We start from the raw sequence: 22,942 nt of genomic DNA on the forward strand, positions 1-22,942 counted from the left end.
TCAAGAGTTAAACACCTTAAACTTCTATAATGTTATATGTTATTATATCTCAATAGTAAATAATCCAATAAAAAAGAATGGAGTAAAATTTGATCAGAACTTTGTGTTTAATACTCTGGATTATCTCCTTCCCTCTCTCCCCTGCCTTGGCCAGTGAAGACTAATAGAACATGATGAAGTAAACCAGTTCTTTTGAAAAGTAGCTATATCCCTGCATTATTTTCATAGCGCTTAATATTTTCGACGGTTGGAGAACCTACCTAGGAGTTCTGTGTTCACTACTTGACAGTTTTAAGCCTTTTTAACTAAAAACTGAAAACTCTTTTTTAAAATTTTCACCTTGCATTCTCAAGTTCCATGTTTCTTGAATAAAAATCTTACTGTTTCTGACAATATCAAGATGCTTTTCTTATTACACATAAAAATATTTCTAGACAGGCAAAACAACATGAAGTATTTAGCTTCTACAGAGGTACAATTAGGTATCTGTGTGATTTTACATATGCTCACTGGAGCTTTGTAAGTCCATGGATGTTAGAACCTCACAGTGATGTTGACCTTGAAGTCCGTGCCATCAGACCCTTCAACTGAGCCCTATGTTGTATAAAGATGCCTTTAGCCTTTCAAAGACAGAGTGCCCAGAGAGTCCAAGATAATTCCACTTAAAGCTAAATTGCACTTTATAATCAACAGTTGGTTCCAAGCTATCTTTCAGTAAAAATATATTTCCTGTCATGTACTAAGAGTTTTTAGCAAACTTTATTAACTATGAGAAAAACTCAAGGCAGTGTAAATTTGAAGTTCCATGTTCCATTAAGGAGTAACAGAACTAAGATATCTTGTTAATAATCTTAAAGTTAGGGGTGCCTGGGTGGTTCGGTCAGTTATGTGTTCAACTCTTGGTTTTGGCTTAGGTCATGATCTCAAGGTTCGTGAGTTCAAGCCCCGCTATGGGGACTCTGTGCTGACAGTGAAGAGCCTGCTTAGGATTCTCTCTCTCTCCCCCTCTCAAAATAAATAAATAAATAAACATTAAAATAATAACTATAAAGTTAAATGAGTTTTCCTTCTTTCCTAAGAGGCACATAGATGCATCTGAAAACTCCAAACTAAGAGAATATCCCCACCCACAACGTGACACAAGACATACATTATATATGGAGACCAATTTTAAAAAAAAAGAAGCCAGACACAAAGGCCTCATGTGGTATGATTCCATTTGTATGAAACGTCCAGAACAGACAACTCCACAGGTACAGGAAGTAGATTAGCGGCCGCCTGGTGCTGGAAGTGCAGGGGGAGTGCAGCCTGACGCAGGGAGTGCGGGGAGTGAGGTTTCTTTTGGGAGGGACAAAAACTTTCTGAAACCAGATCGTGACAACAGTTGCACAATTCCATGAATACACTAAAACGTGGAGTTGCATACTTTAAAAAGTGAATTACATGGCACGTGAATTCTATTTCAAATGCTGTTATTTAAAAAAAGACATATAAAAATGTGAAGCCAAACATCCTCAATGAAACACACATGGGAATGCTCCTCCTTGCATAGGACATCCCATCTCAGAAATTCACAATGCAGGTATGAACGTTCTAACAGGCCCCACAGAAACCTGACTGCTGTGTTCAATCCAAAGTTTCCCCAACTCACTCGACTGACGAACATCTCAGCACACCAGTACCCTCCCCACCAAGTCTGATACTAGCCACGTGAGCATAATGTTCCCTGAAAAACATCAGGGAAATCTGCTTTCGGTATTCATAAAGCCAAAACAAAAATGAGAGCATCAGAAGAATACCATTTATCATCTGTGGAACTAAGATATACTAGTGGAAAATGAACTGTTTACAATAAACTCGTACCAACTATCTGATACATTTCTAACAGGGACTTCATACATTTTTAAAGTCAGTAACTAAAAACTTTTTAATTTCCATAAATCTTTAGATAAAGAAAATTATAACCCAATTATCTGCACTATAAGTGAAAATTCATTAGAAAATATACCCCCTCCTCCCCCCATGCCTAGAATAGATTTTTTTTAAGTTCTATTAGCTTTCTAGGGTCTGACTTAATATCAAAAGACATGCCAGAAGTCCTAACAAATAATTCATAATCTACAGCACTTCCAGCTAAAAACAGAGACAACTGACAACTTTAAGAAAAAGGCACAAATCTTCAGATGTTAACTATCTGAAGAACTAATATACTTTTACTTCCTCTAGACCCCAAAGTGAAGGAGTTCAACCACTTGCACAACTTGGATCACGGTCATGCATATACTGCTGTTCGATAAAAGCAAGTCACAGAATACAAACCATAGTGCGCCAATTTACATTATGTACAAAAGCAGGGAGGGACGGGGGGGGGGGTTGTTTTTCTAGGGCTACAAAATACATGGAGCTCTGTAAAAACAAGGGCATGATAAAGGCGAATTTCAGGGAAGCAGACAACTCTGAAGACAGAGTGCCTTCACAGGGAATAGTAATGTTCTTAAACACTGTGGTGGACACAAAGGGCTCCCCACTCTTTCTCTGAATTTGTGCTCTAAAAAGAAGACCCAGGGGCACCTGGGTGGTTCAGTTGGTTAAGCATCTGACTTCGGCCCAGATCATGATTTCTCGGTTTGTGAGTCTGAGCCCCGCCTTGGGCTCTGTGTGGACAGCTCAGAGCCTGGAGCCTGCTCCAGATTCTGTGTCTCCCTCTCTCTCTGACCCTCCCCCACTATCCTTTCTCTCTCTCTCTCTCTCTCTCTCTCTCTCTCAAAAATAAATAAAAACCATTAAAAAAAAAAAGACCTAAAACTTCAAAACTTCTACCACTTAAATCATAATACCTCACATAGGATTTGTCGTTTCTAGGGAATTTAATTGATCTTCTAAATCTAGTGTTTAATTTTTAAAGTCACATGAGAAAAACAATCTCTAAAAAGGTAATTTCAAATACTTGAGACAAACATATAGCCATATGCTCAACATTCTTATTAACACATGCATAATAAATTCATAACTGATCACTCCCACCCCCAAGATTGGTGACGATATAAACTCTGTACAAGAAACAAGTTTTTTAAATGTGAATGATGTTGAATAACAAATAATTATTAGTGTTACAAAAGATATCCTAATATTACCTGGGGCAAGATTCAAAGGTAATCTTCTAGGTGAAATTGCTCTGGGGTGCTGCTTACTAATTTCTTCATAAATTTGGAGCCTCTCTTCTAAAGTGCCTATTATCAGTAAATATGTGTGAGATTCAAAGCATCAGAACTTTTTATCTATGAAAAAATGCTAATAAACTTTTTAAAAATGTTATAAATAAAGATTGCATTGTCAATATTAAAGCTGTGCCCAATTTTTATAAGAATGACATGAAAACTCTGTGGTGGTGAAACACATAATCAGCAAAACACCATTTTAAACCCAACCTCCAGATAAATCCAAAACTTCTTTCATCACAACATATTCTAAAACCAACTCAAATCATACCCATGCAAGACACAGAGACTCAAGATACACAGCACTTCGATTCGTTAGCGCACAACCCATGAAAAAGAAAATCCTCCTTCAAGACTTATCTTACACAAACTCTCTAGCCCGATGAAGCCTACACACCTCCCCACAAAAGGCTGTAACACCCATTGATTAGGTTTTAAAAAGCAACTGTTTCAGCATCATGAATGTGAATGTCTTATAGTTTAAAAAGGGAACTAAATTTCTAAGGTAGCTTTAACACTTAAAATCTTCAATGAAACTCCATTATAAAGAATCCGATTCATACAGATTGTTTAAAGTGGCAAATTATTTCTCCCAAATATAGTGATACAAAATGTACTTCTAACAGAAAGTTGGGTCTTCCCTCCCAAGACCAAATTAATTTTATAGTACTGAATAGAAAACATATATATACATATATATATACGTATATATATATATATATATATATATATATACACACACACATATACATATACATATATACATATACACACAAACTACATGTGACTCTGCAATAACAATTTGCAAGGTAGGATCTGGGTCCAGTTCATTATTCTAAAATAATATCTACCATAATTTACAAAGAGAGATTATATGCACTGTTTCATATAAGCAATAAGACAATTTACAACAGAATTTTAAGAGAAAGCAAACAAATTTGATTTTAAACTGTAAGGTTTTTAATTGATTTCAACTCAGAAAACGGAAATATTTTTTAAGAAGAACCCTTGGCGCTAGCAATCAAGGTATCTCCATCCTAAATGTAGTGTTCACTATCGAGACTATAAATGTAACACTTAAAAAGGTAATGTTTGATTTTGTTTAAACTCTTTCCTTCCCCCAGTAGTATGTTTTGGAGCTCCAATGTGGTAGGATTCAAAACCTGGGATACATGAAAGATAATTTTTACATTCTGTTAACAATCTGGAGACTTCATGAAATATCAAGGACCCTTATACTAAAATTTACATGAAGGCTATTTACTGCTTTTAAAAGGCAGGTCTCATATTTAAGCCTAATCCTAAGAATATAAGAAAAAAAAATTCCCCACTATCCCAAATATAACAAGTCTTATAAATGTAGTTAAGTTAAGACAAAACCAAACCATTCCAATGTCCTATTTGAAGCCACAAGTTGGAGCTCCAGAACTTACCATGGGGGAGAAAAGGTCCTATGGAACCTAAAAAGATAAAGTAATATAATTAGTTTGTAATCAAAATATTTTATAGTAAGCATGGTTCTTGACATGGAACAGGTTATATTCAACTTACTAAACATTTAAATATCTGTATTATTAACTACATGTCAGTAACTGATAGTTTAAAGAAAAACATCACAGTTATCTTGCATTTCCAACCTTCAAATAGAAAACTTTTGTCCTGATTTTTTAAAAACACAAATTATTGATGTAATCAATAATTTTTGTTTTCATCATTTTCTTAAAAACAATTTAAAGGAAACAATTAACGACCTGTGATATTAAATTTTAAACACTAACAGAAAACCTGGTAATTTATAGTGATGAGAACACAACAAAAAATTTTTCTCATGGCTTACACTTCTATAAATGAGTATGAGTAGCTACCTATTTTTACCATATCTTTAAATTTAAAAGTTCTGCTGTTTCAACACCCTTGAGCCATATTTTCAAAATTATTTCAGCCATGTATTTATCCATGAGTAAATATACTAGGAATATTAACTGCTCTGAACAACATTTAATTATGAAAATACTAGGGAAAATTGCAATTCTAGATTTATAAAAAGGATAGTTTACCTAATTTGAAAAGAAGATATGTGACATTTTGCTCTATGCAAAGTAGCCCAACCTGAAATTAAGAGGATAATTTTCATGCTGATGCTATACAATACATATCCTCAGCAAAACTGCTTTGGCCTAATTCTTATGTTTAAAGGCTGAGGGTAACAAATCTCTAATTCTTTAAAAAATACTAAATAACTACGTTTCCCAGAAATGGAACGGCTCACTTTCCTCCCCAGCTCTCTAGTTAGCCTAAATTGGTAACATTTTAATGGGTCAAGGAACTTAAAATTATCTGTGAGCATTTATCACTAAAGTATAAATAAATATCTGAACTCATCTTCACTGCCATGTTTAACCTGTAATTCTCCTAAATGGAAAAATAAATGCTAATGCTAAAAATATCTGTCCTCAAATATTATTACAACTTTGCATTCACTTCAAGCACTAGTGAAGATAAGGTAGAGGAGAAAAATAATTACATACTAAGTTGCAGAGCTTTTTCCAAGCCTTCATAATAACACCAATTTTCTGCATTCCGATCAATCAAGTTTTTGAATACTTCACTGGCTTCTTTTAATCTTCCCAATTTCAACAGCATTTCCCCTAAAATTAAGTTTAAATTCACATTCATTTTACTCAAACATTAAATAACTTTCTGATCTCATAGATTTCACTAAGCAGTATTAACACACTGGATATTTATGAAAAAACTGTATGTGCTTCCCTTTGGGACATGTTGCAGTTTATACCACTAGACACAGATTAATTCACAGCTTGCCTTCAGAAGTGAACCTTCATTTACACATTCTATTATATACAAACATTCTAATATTATAATTATATTATAAATAGCATAATAAATATTAATATAATTATTAATTATATATAATTAATATTCACTTCAGAAGTGAACCTTCATTTACACATTCTATTATATACTAACATTCTAATATTATGATATTATAAATAGCATAATAAATATTAATATAATTATATATATTATATATAATATTATAATTATAATTATAATATTATAAGCTAACATTTTGGCTCCCTCCCACACTCCAAATATACATATAGTATATTAAGTTCTTGGTAAAAATATTTGTATTATACACATTTTTATATACCCTTAACAACAATTAAAGACTCCCAACACAGATTGGTAAGTAATTCGAATGAAATATCCCTACATTCCTACTGCTAGATTTGAATGTACTTTTCCTGATCGATTCCTATATTAAAAATTTTCCATTCAATTCTCTTAGATTCCTTTCTACATCACTAAAACTGCCGAAGTTTAACTCAGTGAAGCAAAAACACTAAGTACCACTTCACAGCTAGAAACCACATAAACCAGATTCACACGTGGATCACCCCTAAGGTCCAAATCCTTTTACCAAGCCACACAAATTGGAAGTAGGTTTGGAAAATGAGTATCTAAACTTCTCAGGTAGAATACAAAGTGCACGTAATCCAAGGTAAAAGAGAGATTCTCAAAAAAGAGTATACCTCAACTTCCTATTGCTATTTCCCCTTCCCCAAACAATCTATTTCAAAGGAAGAAACCTTTGAAATGTCTTCAGACATATTATTTCAGCTTTCATCATCTGGGAGGGGACAATATATTAAACTGGTTATTACATGCTATTATTTTACTATTTTTATGTATTACTCAAGCTCTAGAAGAAGACTAACTCGATATAATTTCCAGCTTTACCATTTTCTAACTCTGTGACCCTGAGCATGTTACAAGCTTCCAATGTCCACTTACCTATAAAATATCGACTACCTCTGTCTGCTTTTGTGATATATTAATTTAAACTAGTTAGTTAGCACAATGCTTGGCACAAAACGAATGCACACAAGTGTTTGCTACTTAAAAGTATAAACATGCCACATTCCTCCACAATTAATTTCTGGCTAGTCCAGTTTTTACCTGGCTTACCCTAGGTAAATAGACAACAACACAGATTTCAATTCCAAAAACCTTTGTTTTCTGCTACCATCACAGGCAAAGATTATTACTAGAGGACTACACAGAACAAGAAATACATTTGCATATTCATAAAGTAAGTGAAGATTTCTAACATTTTTTGTTTATTAAAGGATCTTAATATGCTAAGGACTACAAAAGACATCAATGTGTAAATGTCAAAGGTCTCTCTGGGCCCTGCGAAGTTCACCAAAAAAATAATACTCTAACTTGTCTCTATAAGCAGTATAAAGTACTGGCTTTACATTCAAGATGATGGCCCCCAAATTCCCCTCACTAGCAACATATGGATGAATGTGGCCACACTGCAACTTGCACACTGTTTGAACTAGAACTGATCTCACTATATCTTATCTACTTTTTAATCACTGCATTCTGGACTGCTGTTACAAGAGAGAGAGAAAGCAACCCGAGTTAAGAGTTAATCAAGAAATAGCAATAATACATCAGAATATAAAAATAATTGCCATTTTCTTTGCTCCCATCAATTATAAGCGATAGAAGAAAGAAACCAGAACATTAAATAATTTATCGCCATTTTACCACTGGTTTAAAAAATACTGTTGTTCAATAGCCAAATAATGAAAAGAGCCCAAATGTCCATCGACTGATGAATGGATAAAGATGTGGTATATATATACAACAGAGTATTACTCAGCCATAAAAAAAGAAATCTTGCCATTTGCAACGACATGGATGGAGCTAGAGATCATTATGCCAAGCAAAATAAATCAGAGAAAGGTAAATACCATATGATTTCACTCTTATGTGTTATTTAAGAAACAACAGATGAACACAGTGGGGGAAAAATAGAGAGGCAAACCATAAAGCAGACTCTTAACTATAGATATCAAACCGAGGACTGACGGAAGAAGGTAGGCATGTGGAATGGGCTAGATGAGTGATGGGTACTAAGGAGGGCACATGTTGTGATGAACATCGCGTGTTGTGTGTAAGTGATGAATCACTAAATTCCACACGTGAAACTAAGTATTACACTGTATGTTAACTAACTGGAATTTTTTAAATAAAAACTTGGAAAAATATAAATAAATAAATAAATAAATAAATAAATAAATAAATAAATAGAAAAATAGTGTTGTCATTCGTATTATCCACAAAAATTAAATCAGTAAGTTGCTATACATTAACTAGAAGAGTTGAGAATAGCAGTTAAAAGTAAGGACTCATGAAAAGAAATGAAGGAATCTTAAATTACTATGTGAAAAAAGCTAATCTAAAAAAGCTACATACTACATGATTCCAACTATATAACATTCTGGAAAAGGCGCACCTATGGAGAAAGTAAAAGGATCAGTGGTGGTCAGGAGCTGGGGGCAAGGAGAAACAAACAGGCAGAGCACAGAGGGTTTGTAGAGCAATGAAACTACTCTACGTGACACTACGGTGGTGGACATATGTCAAAACCTAGACAGTACATAATACCAAGAGTGAACTTTAATGTAAACTGTAGACTTTGGGTGATAATTACATTCAGTGTAGGTTCACTAATTGCAACAAATATACCATTCTGCTGGGGGATGTTGATAATGGTAGGGGAGGCTGTGCATGTGTGAGGACAGAGAGTATATGTGAAATCTCTGTACCTTCCACTCAATTTTGCAGTGAACGTAAAACTGCTCTATAAAAATGAAGACTTTAAATTTAAAACAAACAACAATAAAAAAAAAAAGTAGGGGCACCCGGCTGGCTCAGTTGGTAGAGCATACGGCTCTTGATCTTGGGGTCCTGAGTTCAAGCCCTATGTTGGGTATAGAGTTTACTTTAAAAAATAAATAAATAAAATAAGTTAAATAAATAAATAATAATAATAAATAAAAATAAAATAAATATAATATACAATAAAATAAAAATGAATAAATCATAATCATGATCATCATAATAATAATAAATTAAAATAAAATAAAATAAAATAAGGGCTCTGAAGCCCAGGAAGATGTATTTACAAATTAACTCTACCACCTAAAAGGCTGGGTGACTTTGGGCAAGTCTTTAACCTCTCTAAACTTTAGTCTCCTCAACTATAAAATGGGGATAATCTACCCATGTTAGAAGTGCTAAAAAATGAAATGAAATAAAGAAGTTTAAGCAATTATCATACTCTGAGACACAGGGAAAATAAATAAATGTTAGCTATTATTTTTATGAAGTTTAGAAGTCCCGCAACTATATGAAACTTTAGTTTTAAGCTAATTATTGCTTTAGTTGGACATTTTATTATGTACTGTTCACAGAATGTTAACTGATGAGCAAACTTTGTTTTAAACAAATGTACTTGACCCTTTGTTGATGAACATTTTAAACAAACTATTTATTATCAGGATCCTGCCTTCATAATTAGCCCATATTGAAAATAAATCAATCTTACTTTCATAATGACCCCAGTGTCATCATTTCATGGATATATATTTGGGGGTGAGAAGTATGAAGGGAGTATGAGACACTGCCTATGAAAATGGAATCTGGAGCCAAAATCCCTAGACTCAAATCCAGCATTACCCAGCTTACTTAGCTATATGACTTTGGGCAAAGCACTTAACCAGTCTGATTCCTCAGCCCCTCCTCTCTAAAATGAATATAAGAACCATATAATGATATTGTTCTGAGGATTAACTTAATAGACATTAGATTAATAATAAAAATGTTTTTTATTACATACAAAGTCTTATTTAAGTACTAGGGCAGAGTAAAGTATGTAGCTTTTATTCTTTTCTTTAATTGAGGCCACTGATAAAGAAAAAGCAGATCAACTTACCTTTAATTTCTTCCACCAAAAGTTTATCACATATCTGTTTCTCATATGTTTCTATATGTTCCAAAGATTCCTGAAATAGGTCTGCCTCTCTCATCACTTGATTCTGGTATAGTATCAGTTCACTATATTCATAGTCTATTTTGTTGGGAGGAACCTGAAAAAAATTAACAAAAATTATTTATATAATTATATAAAACAGTTATACACCTTTAATCGCTTCCTCAGAAGAGTCACTCACATAGATTAAAAAAAGCAACTGAGATGCAATTACAAATAGAAGAGTGATTAATAGTGAAGAAAATTAATATTCTTTTTAAGTTTATTTTATTTATTTATTTTTGAGAGAGAGACAGAGAAAGCAGGAGGGGCAGACATAAAGGGAGAGAGAAAGAATGAGAGAGAATCCCAAGCAGGATCTGCGCTGTCAGCACAGAGCTCGATGTGGGGCTCAAACTCATGAGCCATGAGATCATGACCTGAGCTGAAATCAAGGTTGGACGCTTAACCGACTGAGCCACCCAGGTGCCCCAATACATTCTTTAAAACAAACAAAAAGGTGGCACTTCTGCCTATGGCAAAGTCAAGATTCAGGTCAGCAAATCCTATACCCACAGAATATGAAAATGGTTAAAATCCTAAAGAATTTAACAAAAACTACTAGAATAAAAAAGTTTAGTAGGGTGACAGAATACATGATCAAAATACAAAAATCAATTATACTTCCATATGCTAGAAATCAACAACTCAAATAATTTCATTTATGATAACATCTAAAAGAACAAAATATTTAGGAATAAATTTAGGAAACAAGACCAATACACTGAAGATAACATGCTGAGAGAAATTAAGAATCTATTATAAATGGAGACACTCTAAACCCTGTGCATGGGTCAGGATACTCAATACTGTTTTGATGGCAATTTCTCCAAATTGTTCTACAAATTCAATGCAATCCATATAAAACTCTCAGCAAGCTTTTCTGCAGAAATTGACATGCTAATCCTAAAACTCAAATGGAAATAAAAGAAACCCTGTATAGCCAAAAGAATCTTGAACAAAGTGGGAGGACATGCATTTCAAATTTCAAATATACCATAAAGCAACAGTAATCAAGATAGTATGGTATTGGCATAAGGAAAAAGTGGAATTGATAAACTATGGCTTATTTATATAATGAGATACCAAACAGCAGTTAAAAACAGATAAACTTGGGGCACCTGGGTGGCTCAGGTGGTTAAGCATCCAACTCTTGGTTTCGGCTCAGGTCATGATCTCATGGCTTGTGAGTTTGAGCCCCCACGTTGGGCTCTCCACTGTCAGCACAGAGCCTGCTTTGGATCCTGTCTCCCTGTCTCTCTGCCACCCCCCACCCTCCCTCCCTCTCTTTCTCTCAAAAATAAATAAACTTTTTTTTTTTAAATGGATAAACTAGCCCTACATGTATCAACACAGATATGTCTCAAGATGCGAAAACACTGCATATTGTTCTGTCAACTTTTAAATACACAAAGTAACAGTTTGTAATTTTTATGGGCTTATATATAACCTAAACGTGACTAGGAATGATCTATAACAATTTCAGAATAGTGGCTACCTCTAGGGATGTGGGAGAACTTTGTAACTACTTCTCTAGTATTTCTTTCTTTATAAATTTTTAAATTTTTAAGGTTTTTTTAGAGAGAGTGAGAAAGAGTATGCACATGCAAGCAGGGGAGGGAGGCAGAGGGAGAGAATCTTTTTTTCTTAAAGTTTATTTATTTTGAGAGAGACAGAGATATCCCAAGTGGGGGAGGATCAGAGAGCAAGGGAAGAGAGAGAAAATCTCAAGCAGGCTCCGCCCTGCCACAACACAGAGCCTGATGTGGGCCTCAAACTCACAAAACTGTGAGATCATGACCTGGGCAGAAACCAAGAATCGGACACTTAGCTGACTGAGTCACCAAGGCACCCCAGGAGAGAAAGAATCTTAAGCAGGCTCCACACTCAGTGCAGAGCCCAATGCGGAGCTCAGTCCCATGACCCTGGGATCATGACCTGAGACGAAATCAAGAGTTGAGCACTCAACCATCTGAGCCACCCAGGCGCCCCAAATATTTCTTTAAAAAATAATAAAATCTGGAGAAAGTGTGGCAAAATGTTAGCATCTATTTATCTAATGACGCATAGTATATATTTTTTGCATTTTTCTACTTTGCATATGTATTAAAATGTATTAACATATTTACATAAAACATAAAGCTATATGTATGAGGAATAATTCTGTAATCACAAAACTATTTTCATTTTTATGTATCCTTTTCTTTAGTCATTTGAATATCATCAAAATAATAGAGTACAAAATTTTTCATAATATTTATTCTCTATCAAGAATTCAGTGTTTTAGGAGCACCTGGGTGGCTCAGTCAATTAAATGTCCAACTTTGGCTCGGGTCATGATCTCACAGCCTGTGAGTTTAAGCCGCGCATTGGGCTCTGTGCTGAGCTCAGAACCTGGAGCCTGCTTCAGATTCTGTGTCTCCCTCTCTCTCTGCCCTTTGCCTGCTCACACTCTGTCTCTCTCTCTCTCTCAAAAATAGATAAGCATTAAAAAAAAAAAAGAATTCTGTATTTTAATTTTTACCAATTATTTCAAAAATTTTTTAAGTTTTTCCATGGGTCCCAAAGACTTTAATGCATAATTGAGAATCAGAGCAATATAGAAGTCAACTATTTTAGTTTGTGTGGGTAGGAGAAAATGTAAGAATGAAGTTCTTACTTGCTGAGTTTGTCTAAACTCTTCCAATAGTTTTAGTGCCATATCATAATCTTTCAGCAAATGGTATGCAATAGCATATCCAATCCAGGAAGCACGCTGCGTTGGGCGCAACTGAAGAAGCTGATACCTTGTCTCCTAAAAAATAAAAAAATAATTAAAAATTGTCTTTTTCTCTTTTCACTTTAACTGTCTCTAAAATATTTGTATTTCAACACAGAGCTGTAAGAAAACAATTTAATGCTTTTAATTCCTTTCTAATGAATTCAAGGAATAAACATCAGTTCCTGAATAGAAATAGTTTTTATGTTCTTATCTAAATTACTTAAGTTCTAGAATACTCTGTTAATGCTCACTGTAAAGCTTTTACTAAAAAGCTATTCTTGGGGCCCATGCTTTTGGGTTGCCTTATAAAATTACTTTTATATAATGCATATTTCTTTTGGTAACTAAACATCTTTGAAGAGAGACTAAGATACCTTTTTATTAAACTAAATTCTGCTGTTTATAAAATCACTGTGAAATTATAATGTATTCACATTGTTACAAGAAGCTCCAGAAGCAGGGCGGACAAAGCCTGAGCAAATACTCAAACATCAGCCTGGAATTTTCTAACAGAACACTGCTGCTACTCGAAGACAGTGTAATAATAATGTAAGACATTAGGGAGAAAACCCCAGAAATTCCACCAGGGCTACCCCAAAGAATCCAGACATCTTCGCTAGCACAAAATACAACCTTCCTACACAGCCCCCACCCCTTCACAGCTCGTATTGACTCTGAGTTTTAGGTGCGTACAACTGCGTGGGGAAACAGGGTCTCATGAAGAACACTAGCTGCAATGAAGTTCTGAAAATGTAGTGTTTTTAGCTTCTATTGTTGGAATAGGTGCCAAGTGAGTCCATCCACACTATATGTCACAAGGAGAACACGATCAGTCTTTTCAAGAAAAAGATCTTTGAGCAAACGACTTAGTATCACTCCTCTCCCCTTGTGTGCCTGGTTCATTTTAGGCACATGAAATTAAGCTGTGTTACTCCCATCTCTCCTTTTCACCACTGTTTCTGTCACTTCCTTTCTTCATTAAAGTCTGGTCAGTTTTCTTCTCTCTGCCAAATCCTGCCACTATCCTGCTGCAAATGCAACACTGTGGATCACCCATCCGAAACAAGCTATTGTCTTAGAATCAAGATTTCCCCATCTTTAATGATCTCCTTTACCCCACTTCAGGGCCCCATGAGACTTTACTGCAACCACACCCTAGACCTTACTACCACCCAGAAATCATAAATTCAGATATCTCACTCTCTGGCCAACACTCTTATTCAGTGACATTCCTACCCTTTTTCTGGGAAACCACCAGTACCTCTGGTTCCTCAGGTCCTTCACTTCTAACCACTGCTCTTGTATCTTCACTACCCCTTTTAGCAAGCACGGTTTGCCAGTATTCTTAATTTCCTTGCCTCATTCCTATGGATAACTGATTTTAACTCCCACCGCACCTAGGCTAAACGAAAAAATCATGATCTGGAAGAATGATACCTTTATTAAGCTCAGCAGAATGCTCGAAACCTGCAAAAATCTAGGCACAGGGTATAAGGATTTGTATGGTAGTAGAAGACAAAAGTAAAAAGTAAATGAAAGAACTTAATTTATTTAAAGAGAACTGTTAAGAGTTGGTGGTCTCCTTCATACAAGGGAGAGAATTCCATTGTGGACGTACTGAAGTCAGGGTACTCAATGGAGTAAGCACACGGAGATACCCAGCAGATTGGAAGGTGCCAGTATGAAGAGGTCTGGACCAGAGAAAGACTGCTTTATAGCAATCCTGCCACATCATTTTATATTTACTAACCCATAACAGAGAAAGCTAATTAATCCCTACATTTAGCTTTCAATTATAAAAGCTTTGTTTACCAAAGCTGTAAATAGGAGGTAGTCCTTGCACATAGGAGGTAGTCTAGTTTTTTAAAAAGCATTAAATGAATAAACAGTTACCCTCTTTTTATGATTAACTATGTAGTTCCACAACTGTTAACTGGGGAAGAATGTCTCAGGTGACTTTCCCCTTCTGCTATAGATGATAATGAACAATCAAATCTACATAGTCTTGGCCTATGCTCATCTCATTCTGAACCCAAATGTTTTCAAATTATGTCTGTTGTAAGAACATGTACACTTAAGACTAAAGTACTTACTCGATAACCTTCAAGGTCTCTCATTTGAATCTGCAACAGAGAGAGATCTCTCAAAATTTGTAGATTATCTTTATCTAATTTGAGGGCATTTCGATAGCACTTAATAGCTTCATCATACTTCTTATCAGAACGTTGCAAGAGTCCATAAACATGCCAACCTACTAAGTTAAGGAAATAGAGACATTCACAGATACTAAAATATGCTATGCTACATATCTAATATAAAGCTTACCTTAACGAAGTGGTAAGTTGTCTTGGATTTTACTTCAGAATAATCTGGGGTCAGAGGGAGGGGGCAGTGAGCAGGTGGTAAGAGATCAAACCAGATTAGTCCTGACCGACAAGTGTTAAATTATTAAAGTTGGGTGATGGGCACATGGGGTTCATTAGTCTATGCTCTCCACTTACACGTGTTTGGAATTCTCCATTGTATTTATGTAACCTTAGAAAATTCTTGGTAAAAATTCCTCACGTTTCCTACTTCTTATCCCCTTAGTTCCTCACCCCAGCACCTCAATACTTACTGATGCTTCATTACTATACACACAAAAGCTGCCAACTATCTTTTAAATCTAGTTTATAGTCAATCAATTCTCAAACAACACATAACCATCAGTTAATTCAATAGTGACACTAACAACCACAAAATTTTATTTACTATAAATTAAAGTCTGAGCATATCTTAGAGCCAAAAAAAACTATCATACTTACATGCCCTTTCTCTTCATTCTGGGGTAGGCACTGAGATAAAGAAATAAGTATTTAGTATTTTGAGAGAACCCTAAGCTAAATACATGAAAACACTACTTAGACTACTGATGTTCAATACTGGCCAATACCTAGATGAATAAAATATTAAGATCCAAGGGCAACATGTGAAAAGATTGTGAATAAGCACACAGATTAGCCAAACAAAAATGAAAGTCAGTTTCGATGACCCATCCTTAAAAAGTACTTTTGGGGGCGCCTGGGTGGCTCAGTCAGTTAAGCGTCCGACTTCGGCTCAGGTCACGATCTCGCGGTCCGTGAGTTCGAGCCCTGCGTCGGGCTCTGGGCTGATGGCTCAGAGCCTGGAGCCTGCTTCCCATTCTGTGTCTCCCTCTCTCTCTGCCCGCCCCCGTTCATGCTCTCTCTCTGTCTCAAAAATAAATAAACGTTAAAAAAATAAAAATAAAAATAAAAAAGCTTTAAAAAAAAAAAGTACTTTTGTCTGTTCACATACTGAGATATCAGCCAATGAAAAATACAGTAAGTATCCAGTGAAGTTACCAGCTTTGTCCCTGTGCAACAGAAACCAAACTGAAGAACCAGTATCATACTCAATACTAAATAAACTGTTTTAAAACAGGGTGTTTCTGAATTTTTCTTCCGAAATGTCTAAAACAAAGTTTAAAGAACACAAATTTTACTATACAAGTCAGTTGGAATAACAGGTTTATGGATATGTAAGACAAAAATGGGTTTCAAGTCATGTATCAGTTCCTTTTCCCTCACACTAAGCACAACTGAAGTGAATACATACTGTACAGGGATTCTCTTTCAACCAACTGTAATAAACAAGGGATGGGGACTAGAAGAAACTAATATTACAAAATGTTGATGATTATTGAAGCTGAGTAACGGTACACAGAGTTCATTGAATTCTTTCTTCTATGCAAAACTTTCCATAGTAAAGGTCTGTTTTTTCTGAATTAGAAAACCCCACTAAATGGAAAGTAAATGAAATAATAAAGTTCAATTATTGCAAAAGGATACAGACATGGCTCTTGACATCATTACGAAGTCCTTTACGAACAAATTCATACGCTTCTTCTTTTTTTCCTAAGCAGTTCAATGTTAACCCCTTCATAGCCAAAGTCTCTGAAAAATATTTTTAACCTCTATTTACGCACAAAGAATTCATATTCTCTTAGCACTATTTTATTTTGTTTAGCTCTTAATACTATTTTAATATGATATCTGCCAATGCTTACATTATTTGTCTTTTTAATCACATAGTTAGAAACTTCTCTCCAGAGAGCCAAAGCATAAGAGACTCTTAAAAACTGAGAACAAACTGAGGGTTGATGGGGGGTGGGTGATGGGCATTGAGGAGGGCACCTTTTGGGATGAGCACCGAGTGTTGTATGGAAACCAATTTGACAATAAATTTCAAATATTGAATAAATAAATAAATACATACATAAATAAATAAATAGAAACTTCTCTCCAATACAAAAAGTAAAACTACATTTAAGTATTTACTGAAGCTTAGCCTGAATCCTTTTCTGAAATCCCTTAGGCTACGACTGAGGACTAGGGACTGAAATCCCTTAGGCTAGGACTCCTACAATGCTTTCTGCCTTTTAGAAGACTGTACAAAGGGGGTGGAGATTATTCTGCTGAGAAAAGGTAACACAGTAGGCACCGAGTCCTGTTGAGTTAACTCTACTACAGTGGCTCCACAGCTTTCATCCAAGAGCACTTCTATCCACCATCTGATTTACACCCCACAAAAACAATCTTCCTTAGCAAAGAGATGTATGCAATGTAAAAATAAGCCTATTCAGTACTGGAACACACTTTATTTTTGGCCACAAGTTTATTCCAACTAATTCTAGTTGGAATATCAGTTTGCATTTCAAGAGTATAAGACTGGTGAAGGAGTAGCAACCCAAGAATATATTTAAGGCAGCTAATGAAAGATGGCTTATAATGAAATGATTCTCTGAATAAATCCACAAGCAGGGAATTAGACAAACAATGGTTTTCAAATGATCTCTGTGGACTCTGGTTTTCAGAACACAGTGATTCAGCAGTCAGACCCCTACAAACGTCTTCATTTATCTGTCATTTTATACACATTTATCTGTTTTTTCCACATGCTGCACTTTGGATAAGGGTTCCCTGGAGAAAAAAACTTGAAAACAAGCTTTACATTTTTAAAATTCTATGAAATGAAGACTTCTTTCCATTTCCTTCAAAGAATGCTTTTAATGTTATTCGAAAGCTGAGCAGAGTTAGCCTATTTTCTCAAGAAGATGGTCTCAAGAGTTACCCTCGTCTAATATTCAGAGACCCCAATTAGCTATGCTCTGCTGTAGGACCATAACTTGCATGTCTAACCTGATCCATCCTTTAAATAAACACTGGTCACCAGTGAAAAAGGATGAGACAAGCAAATACAGACCTATTGACACCCTGCTAACAACTCAAGATAAACAATTTAATGGTAAATCAATAGTATCTAATTTAAGTATTTATATAGAAAGGTCAGCATATATATAAAAAAGACATCTACCAAAGAATAAAATACATCTGACTATTTTTATACTACTTCTGTATTGCAGATATGATCCTCATTTCAGACAAGAAATCAAAGTATAAATTTAAGTCCTACTCAAAGTAATAGATGAAATGACATCTATAAAAGTACTGTTATATACTCCAATTATTCCCCAACAGATCAACCAGTCACTTATCTGAAAGCAAAGACTGTGCATACACCTAAGCATAATAAAAGGAAAGTGACCTAGAATAAGATTGATAAGACACATAACCAAAAATGTTTATATACTCTAATAGAGAGCTACAAGGCATGGAATCTGGAAGTATTCTTCTTTCACTGTTAGGAATCCTATCTGTCTGATTTTGGAATTACAGTTCCCCAAAGCAGTCTCTCACAGATGAGGCAATACCTCCATGTTCAGCAAATTTTGGATTTGAAAGAATCATCTTGCAAAACTTGAGGCCATTTTTGTACTGCTTCTGTTCGTAACATTTCTGTAAAGAAATATGAACAAGAATTAATTAATAAAATGAACAGAGCAACTTTTCTTTGCATTATATATATTCTAAATTTAAGATCCAAAAGTAGGTTTAAAATATATACAATGGGAAGGTTTTATACCAATTTAAATCACTTATAGCATGAAGTATATTTTCGTAAACTACTCCTTGCCAAGTTGTGCTAGTATGAGTATTTTCACTTTTATAGAAGAAAAGGAAAAAAATACTTAATAAATAGGGAATTTAGGGGCATCTGGGTGGCTCAGTTGGCTAAGCGTCTGACTCTTGATTTTGGCTCACGTCATGATCTCGCAGTTCATGGGTTTGAGCCCTGTGTAGGGCTCTCTGCTGTCAGTGCAGTCTGTTTCAGATCTTCTGTCCCCTCTCTCTCTCCCCCTCCATCACTTGCTCTCTCTCTCTCTCTCTCTCAAAAATAAACATTAAAAAAAATACAAATAAAAATAGGGAATTTAATTGCCAACCAACACTGCTACATTTTGTAAAAATTCAAATCCAAAAGCAAAAAATATGTGATAACAACACAGAAAAAAACCAGAAACTGCATTAGTGCCACTTCAAATATGGAACCAAGGCGGGGCGCCTGGGTGGCTCAGTCGGTTAAACATCTGACTTCAGCTCAGGTCATGATCTCACAGTCTGTGAGTTCCAGCCCCACATCGGGCTCTGTGCTGACAGCTCAGAGCCTGGAGCCTGCTTCAGATTCTGTGTCTCCCTCTCTCTCTGCCCCTCCCCTGCTCATGCTCTGTCTCTCTCTGTCCCAAAAATAAAAACATTAAAAAAAAACGAAACCAAGGCATGCCCGCGCACACACACACACACACACACACACGAGCAACTACTGTATGTCCATACAAAACCTATTATATCTCATAAGTATTCCTTAAGGTAGGTGTCATTACCTCCTCCCTACAGACATAGAAACTGAAATGTAAGAGTTCATAAAATTTGTTTATAAGTGGCTCCGCGTACTTGCAAACTCTGGTCTGACTCCAAAGACCATGATCTTTCCATCACTAGTCTAATACATGTGTGAGCAACACCTAAGTGCCACCAGCCAGGCTCAGTAACCAGCGACTGTCCACCACAGCCACTGATCACATGAACATCTCATCATCTTCCAAATGAGACAGGCATGTCTCATTTAAACTGCCATGCATGCTCTTTCCAGCACTCAACATGCCAAGTTTATGCCCACTTAAGGGCCTCTGCACGTGTTCCTTCTACACGTGAAATGTTCTTCCCCAGAGCTTCCTTACTAGTGGAATCTCACATGTCACCTGCCTGACCACTCTAACACTGCCAGTCTCCCACCCCCCCCCACCCAAAACATACACTCTCTATCATGTTACTCCATTTTCTACACCGCACTATCATTCCCTGAAATTGTTATTTGATTACTTATTTAGTGTCTGTCTTCTTCACCATACTGTATAACCTCCATGAGAACAGAGATCTTATCTATTTTAAACGCTGCATCCTCAGAGTCTACACAAATTAGAACTGCTCAATAAATACAGTATACTAAAAAATATAAATAAGAGGCATTTGGGTGGGTCAGTCAATTAAGTGTTCAACTTTGGCTCAGGTCATGATCTCACGGTTCTTGAGTTCAAGCCCTACATAGGGCTCTCTGCTGTCAGCAAGGAGCTGGCTTCTGATCCCCTGTCCCCCTCCCTCCCTGCCTCTCCCCAACTCATTCTCTCTCTCTCTCTTTCTCTTTCTCTCTCTCAAAAATAAATAAACATTGTTTTAAAAATTTAAAATAAAATAAAATACATACATATAGTCTATAAGGTTCAAAGCAAAACAGTACCAGGAAGGAAGGAGGAAGTGGTTAATCTACGCAGCAGGGGTGGGATGTGGAGAGAATTAGAAAAGTGTTCACAGAAAATGTTTAAATTGAGACTTCTTGGGGCACCTGAGTGGCTCAGTCAATTAAGTATTGACTCTTGACTTCAACTCAGGTCAAGATCTCACAGTTGGTGAGTTTAAGCCCTGCAACTCTTGATTTCAGCTCAGGTCATGATCTTGCAGTTTGTGAATTCGAGCCCTGTGTCAGGTTCTGCACTGCTTAGGATTCTCTCTCTTTCTCTCCCTCTCTCTCTCTCTCTCTCTCTCTCTCCCTGCCCCCCCCCCAACTCTCTCTCCCAAAATAAATAAATAAAATTTAAAAAATAATAATAAATTGAGGCTTCTTGATCATCTCTAGGGAAGGAAACTTAGTTGGAAGACAAAGATGGGAGACAAATCTGACTTTTGAACCATCTGAATATATCCCCTATTCCAAAAATATTTAAAATAAAATAAAAATAATCTGAGTTTGACTTTAGGAGTTCATCTGACAAATGACAAAAACACAAGCAGAAGGAACCACTAGGGAACAGGAAAAAAAGAAATATTACAGGTTTTTTCTGACTTAACAAGTGATCTGGAAATACTAATACTTGTATTACCAATAACAACAATAATAATAGTTAATACTTATTGGAAGCATTTACTAGTGTCTGGTACCATTCACTTAATCCTTATTTAAATCCCAGGAACACCTATGAGGTTATCTCTCCATTTCAGATGGCGAGAGTGAGGCACATGGTTACTGAATTTACAGAGCTAGTAAGTGTCGGAGCCATAATTCAAACCAGGTAGTCTGGGGGCACCTGGGTGGCTCAGTCGGTTAAGCATCGAACTTTGGATGACTTACTACTTCAGGTCATGATCTCCCGGTTCATAAGTTAGAGCTCCACACCAGGTTCTCTGCTTGGGAGCACAGATCCTGCTTCAGCTCCTCTGCCCGCCCGCCCCACCTCTCCCCCTCTGGTTCTCTCTCTCTCTCTCTCTAAATAAGCTCTAAAAAAACAAACAAAAAACCAGGTAGTCTGTCTCTAGTATCTAAATACACAGGTTAAAGAAAAGCATTAAGTTTGGTAAGGAATATATACTCAGTACAAAAGATAGATTCTGGTTTCAACTTTGCTACTAACCAGACAGAGAACCTTAGACATTTAGTCACTTACCATTCCTGGGTTTGTTTCATTCGTAAAAGAATGCATGGAGTAGCTCCAAAATTCAACAAAACATAACGCCAATAGCCAGTTTGGGGAATAAGACAGGCATGTACAAGCCATGCAGAACATGTAATCAGCTAGCTGGTAAATTTGTACAGATGTGTTCAAGTACATTCATAATTAATTTTTAAAAACTTACTGGCAAAGCACTTTGGTCCACCAACCAAACTTGAAAAATAATTTTGTGACTGTTCATGGAGTTGGTGTAGCAAAATGATACCCACATTTATTGCAACTGTGAAATGATAAAATCATTCACTTTTGCCGCACCTTCCTAAATTCATGTAACCTTATAGTAAATATTACAGACCCAGATAAGAACATGTTTAGCATTTCCCAATTTACTTAGGAATAAAGTTAATTCAGCAGCTATAACTTTTTTGTAACTAGAGTATAATAAATCATATAATGGTTTTTTTTATAATCTATTGATAACACGATTGGAACTAGAAAATATCCATATAGAGTGAAAATAAGTGTTGTCATCTTTTAGGTATAATGCCAAATGTCCTTAAATCCAATTAACAACTTATAGATGAACCTGAATGGGTCAAAAAGTTCACTTCTCCAAATCCATCCTGTGATAAGGGTATGGAAATAAATGAAAACTAAACTAACAAAAAATATATACAAGGCCCAAGGAAGCAATCTGCCAAAATACTGTAATTAGAATTTTTTGTTTTTACACTTGTCTCTCATTGTTTGCTCAACACTAAGTACCACGTAAAATTAAGACTTAAAATATTAATCCCATCTATTATGTATCTTTTTAACATTTTGAAGAAGCATGAAGTTTCTATTGGCTTGAAACAGAACAGCTAATATGAGTTCTTACCTTCTAACCTACCTTGATAATGCTTAAAACTATTCTAAAGGTAGGATTTTATTTGTAGTAAAGGTAAGCAACAACTTACCATGTAAGTCATGTAAGTAACACAAGCTCTAAGTAATAAATTCACTCTTAAAATCTAAACGCTCATTTTCAGATGAAATGATACACTAGAAAAGACACTATTTACAATATCAGTTTAAAATCTACAGTCTCCAGCGCACAATGAGAAAGGCAAAAAGGCATGTTGCCTCTCCTCCCTGGAAGAATGGCC

At 35.6% G+C, this 22,942-nt stretch overlaps 1 protein-coding gene across 9 annotated transcripts in view; it reads right to left on the reverse strand.

The window, feature by feature from the left end:
- Positions 1-22,942, reverse strand: part of NAA16 (N-alpha-acetyltransferase 16, NatA auxiliary subunit) — a 64,556-nt gene that overhangs the window by 40,516 nt on the left and 1,098 nt on the right. The window contains exons 2-10 of one of the 9 annotated variants that reach the window (XM_042927101.1): positions 18,663-18,747; positions 16,745-16,845; positions 15,697-15,726; positions 14,986-15,015; positions 12,791-12,925; positions 10,036-10,189; positions 5,747-5,866; positions 4,652-4,678; positions 3,135-3,230 (exon numbers count right to left, since the gene is read on the reverse strand). In XM_042927101.1, the coding sequence (XP_042783035.1) occupies positions 3,135-3,230; positions 4,652-4,678; positions 5,747-5,866; positions 10,036-10,189; positions 12,791-12,925; positions 14,986-15,015; positions 15,697-15,726; positions 16,745-16,845; positions 18,663-18,747 (778 nt within the window). The other 8 variants (XM_042927137.1, XM_042927072.1, XM_042927120.1 and 5 more) reach the window with 8 other exon arrangements.

This window comes from Panthera leo, chromosome A1, assembly GCF_018350215.1.
Source record: "Panthera leo isolate Ple1 chromosome A1, P.leo_Ple1_pat1.1, whole genome shotgun sequence".
NCBI lineage: Eukaryota > Metazoa > Chordata > Mammalia > Carnivora > Felidae > Panthera > Panthera leo.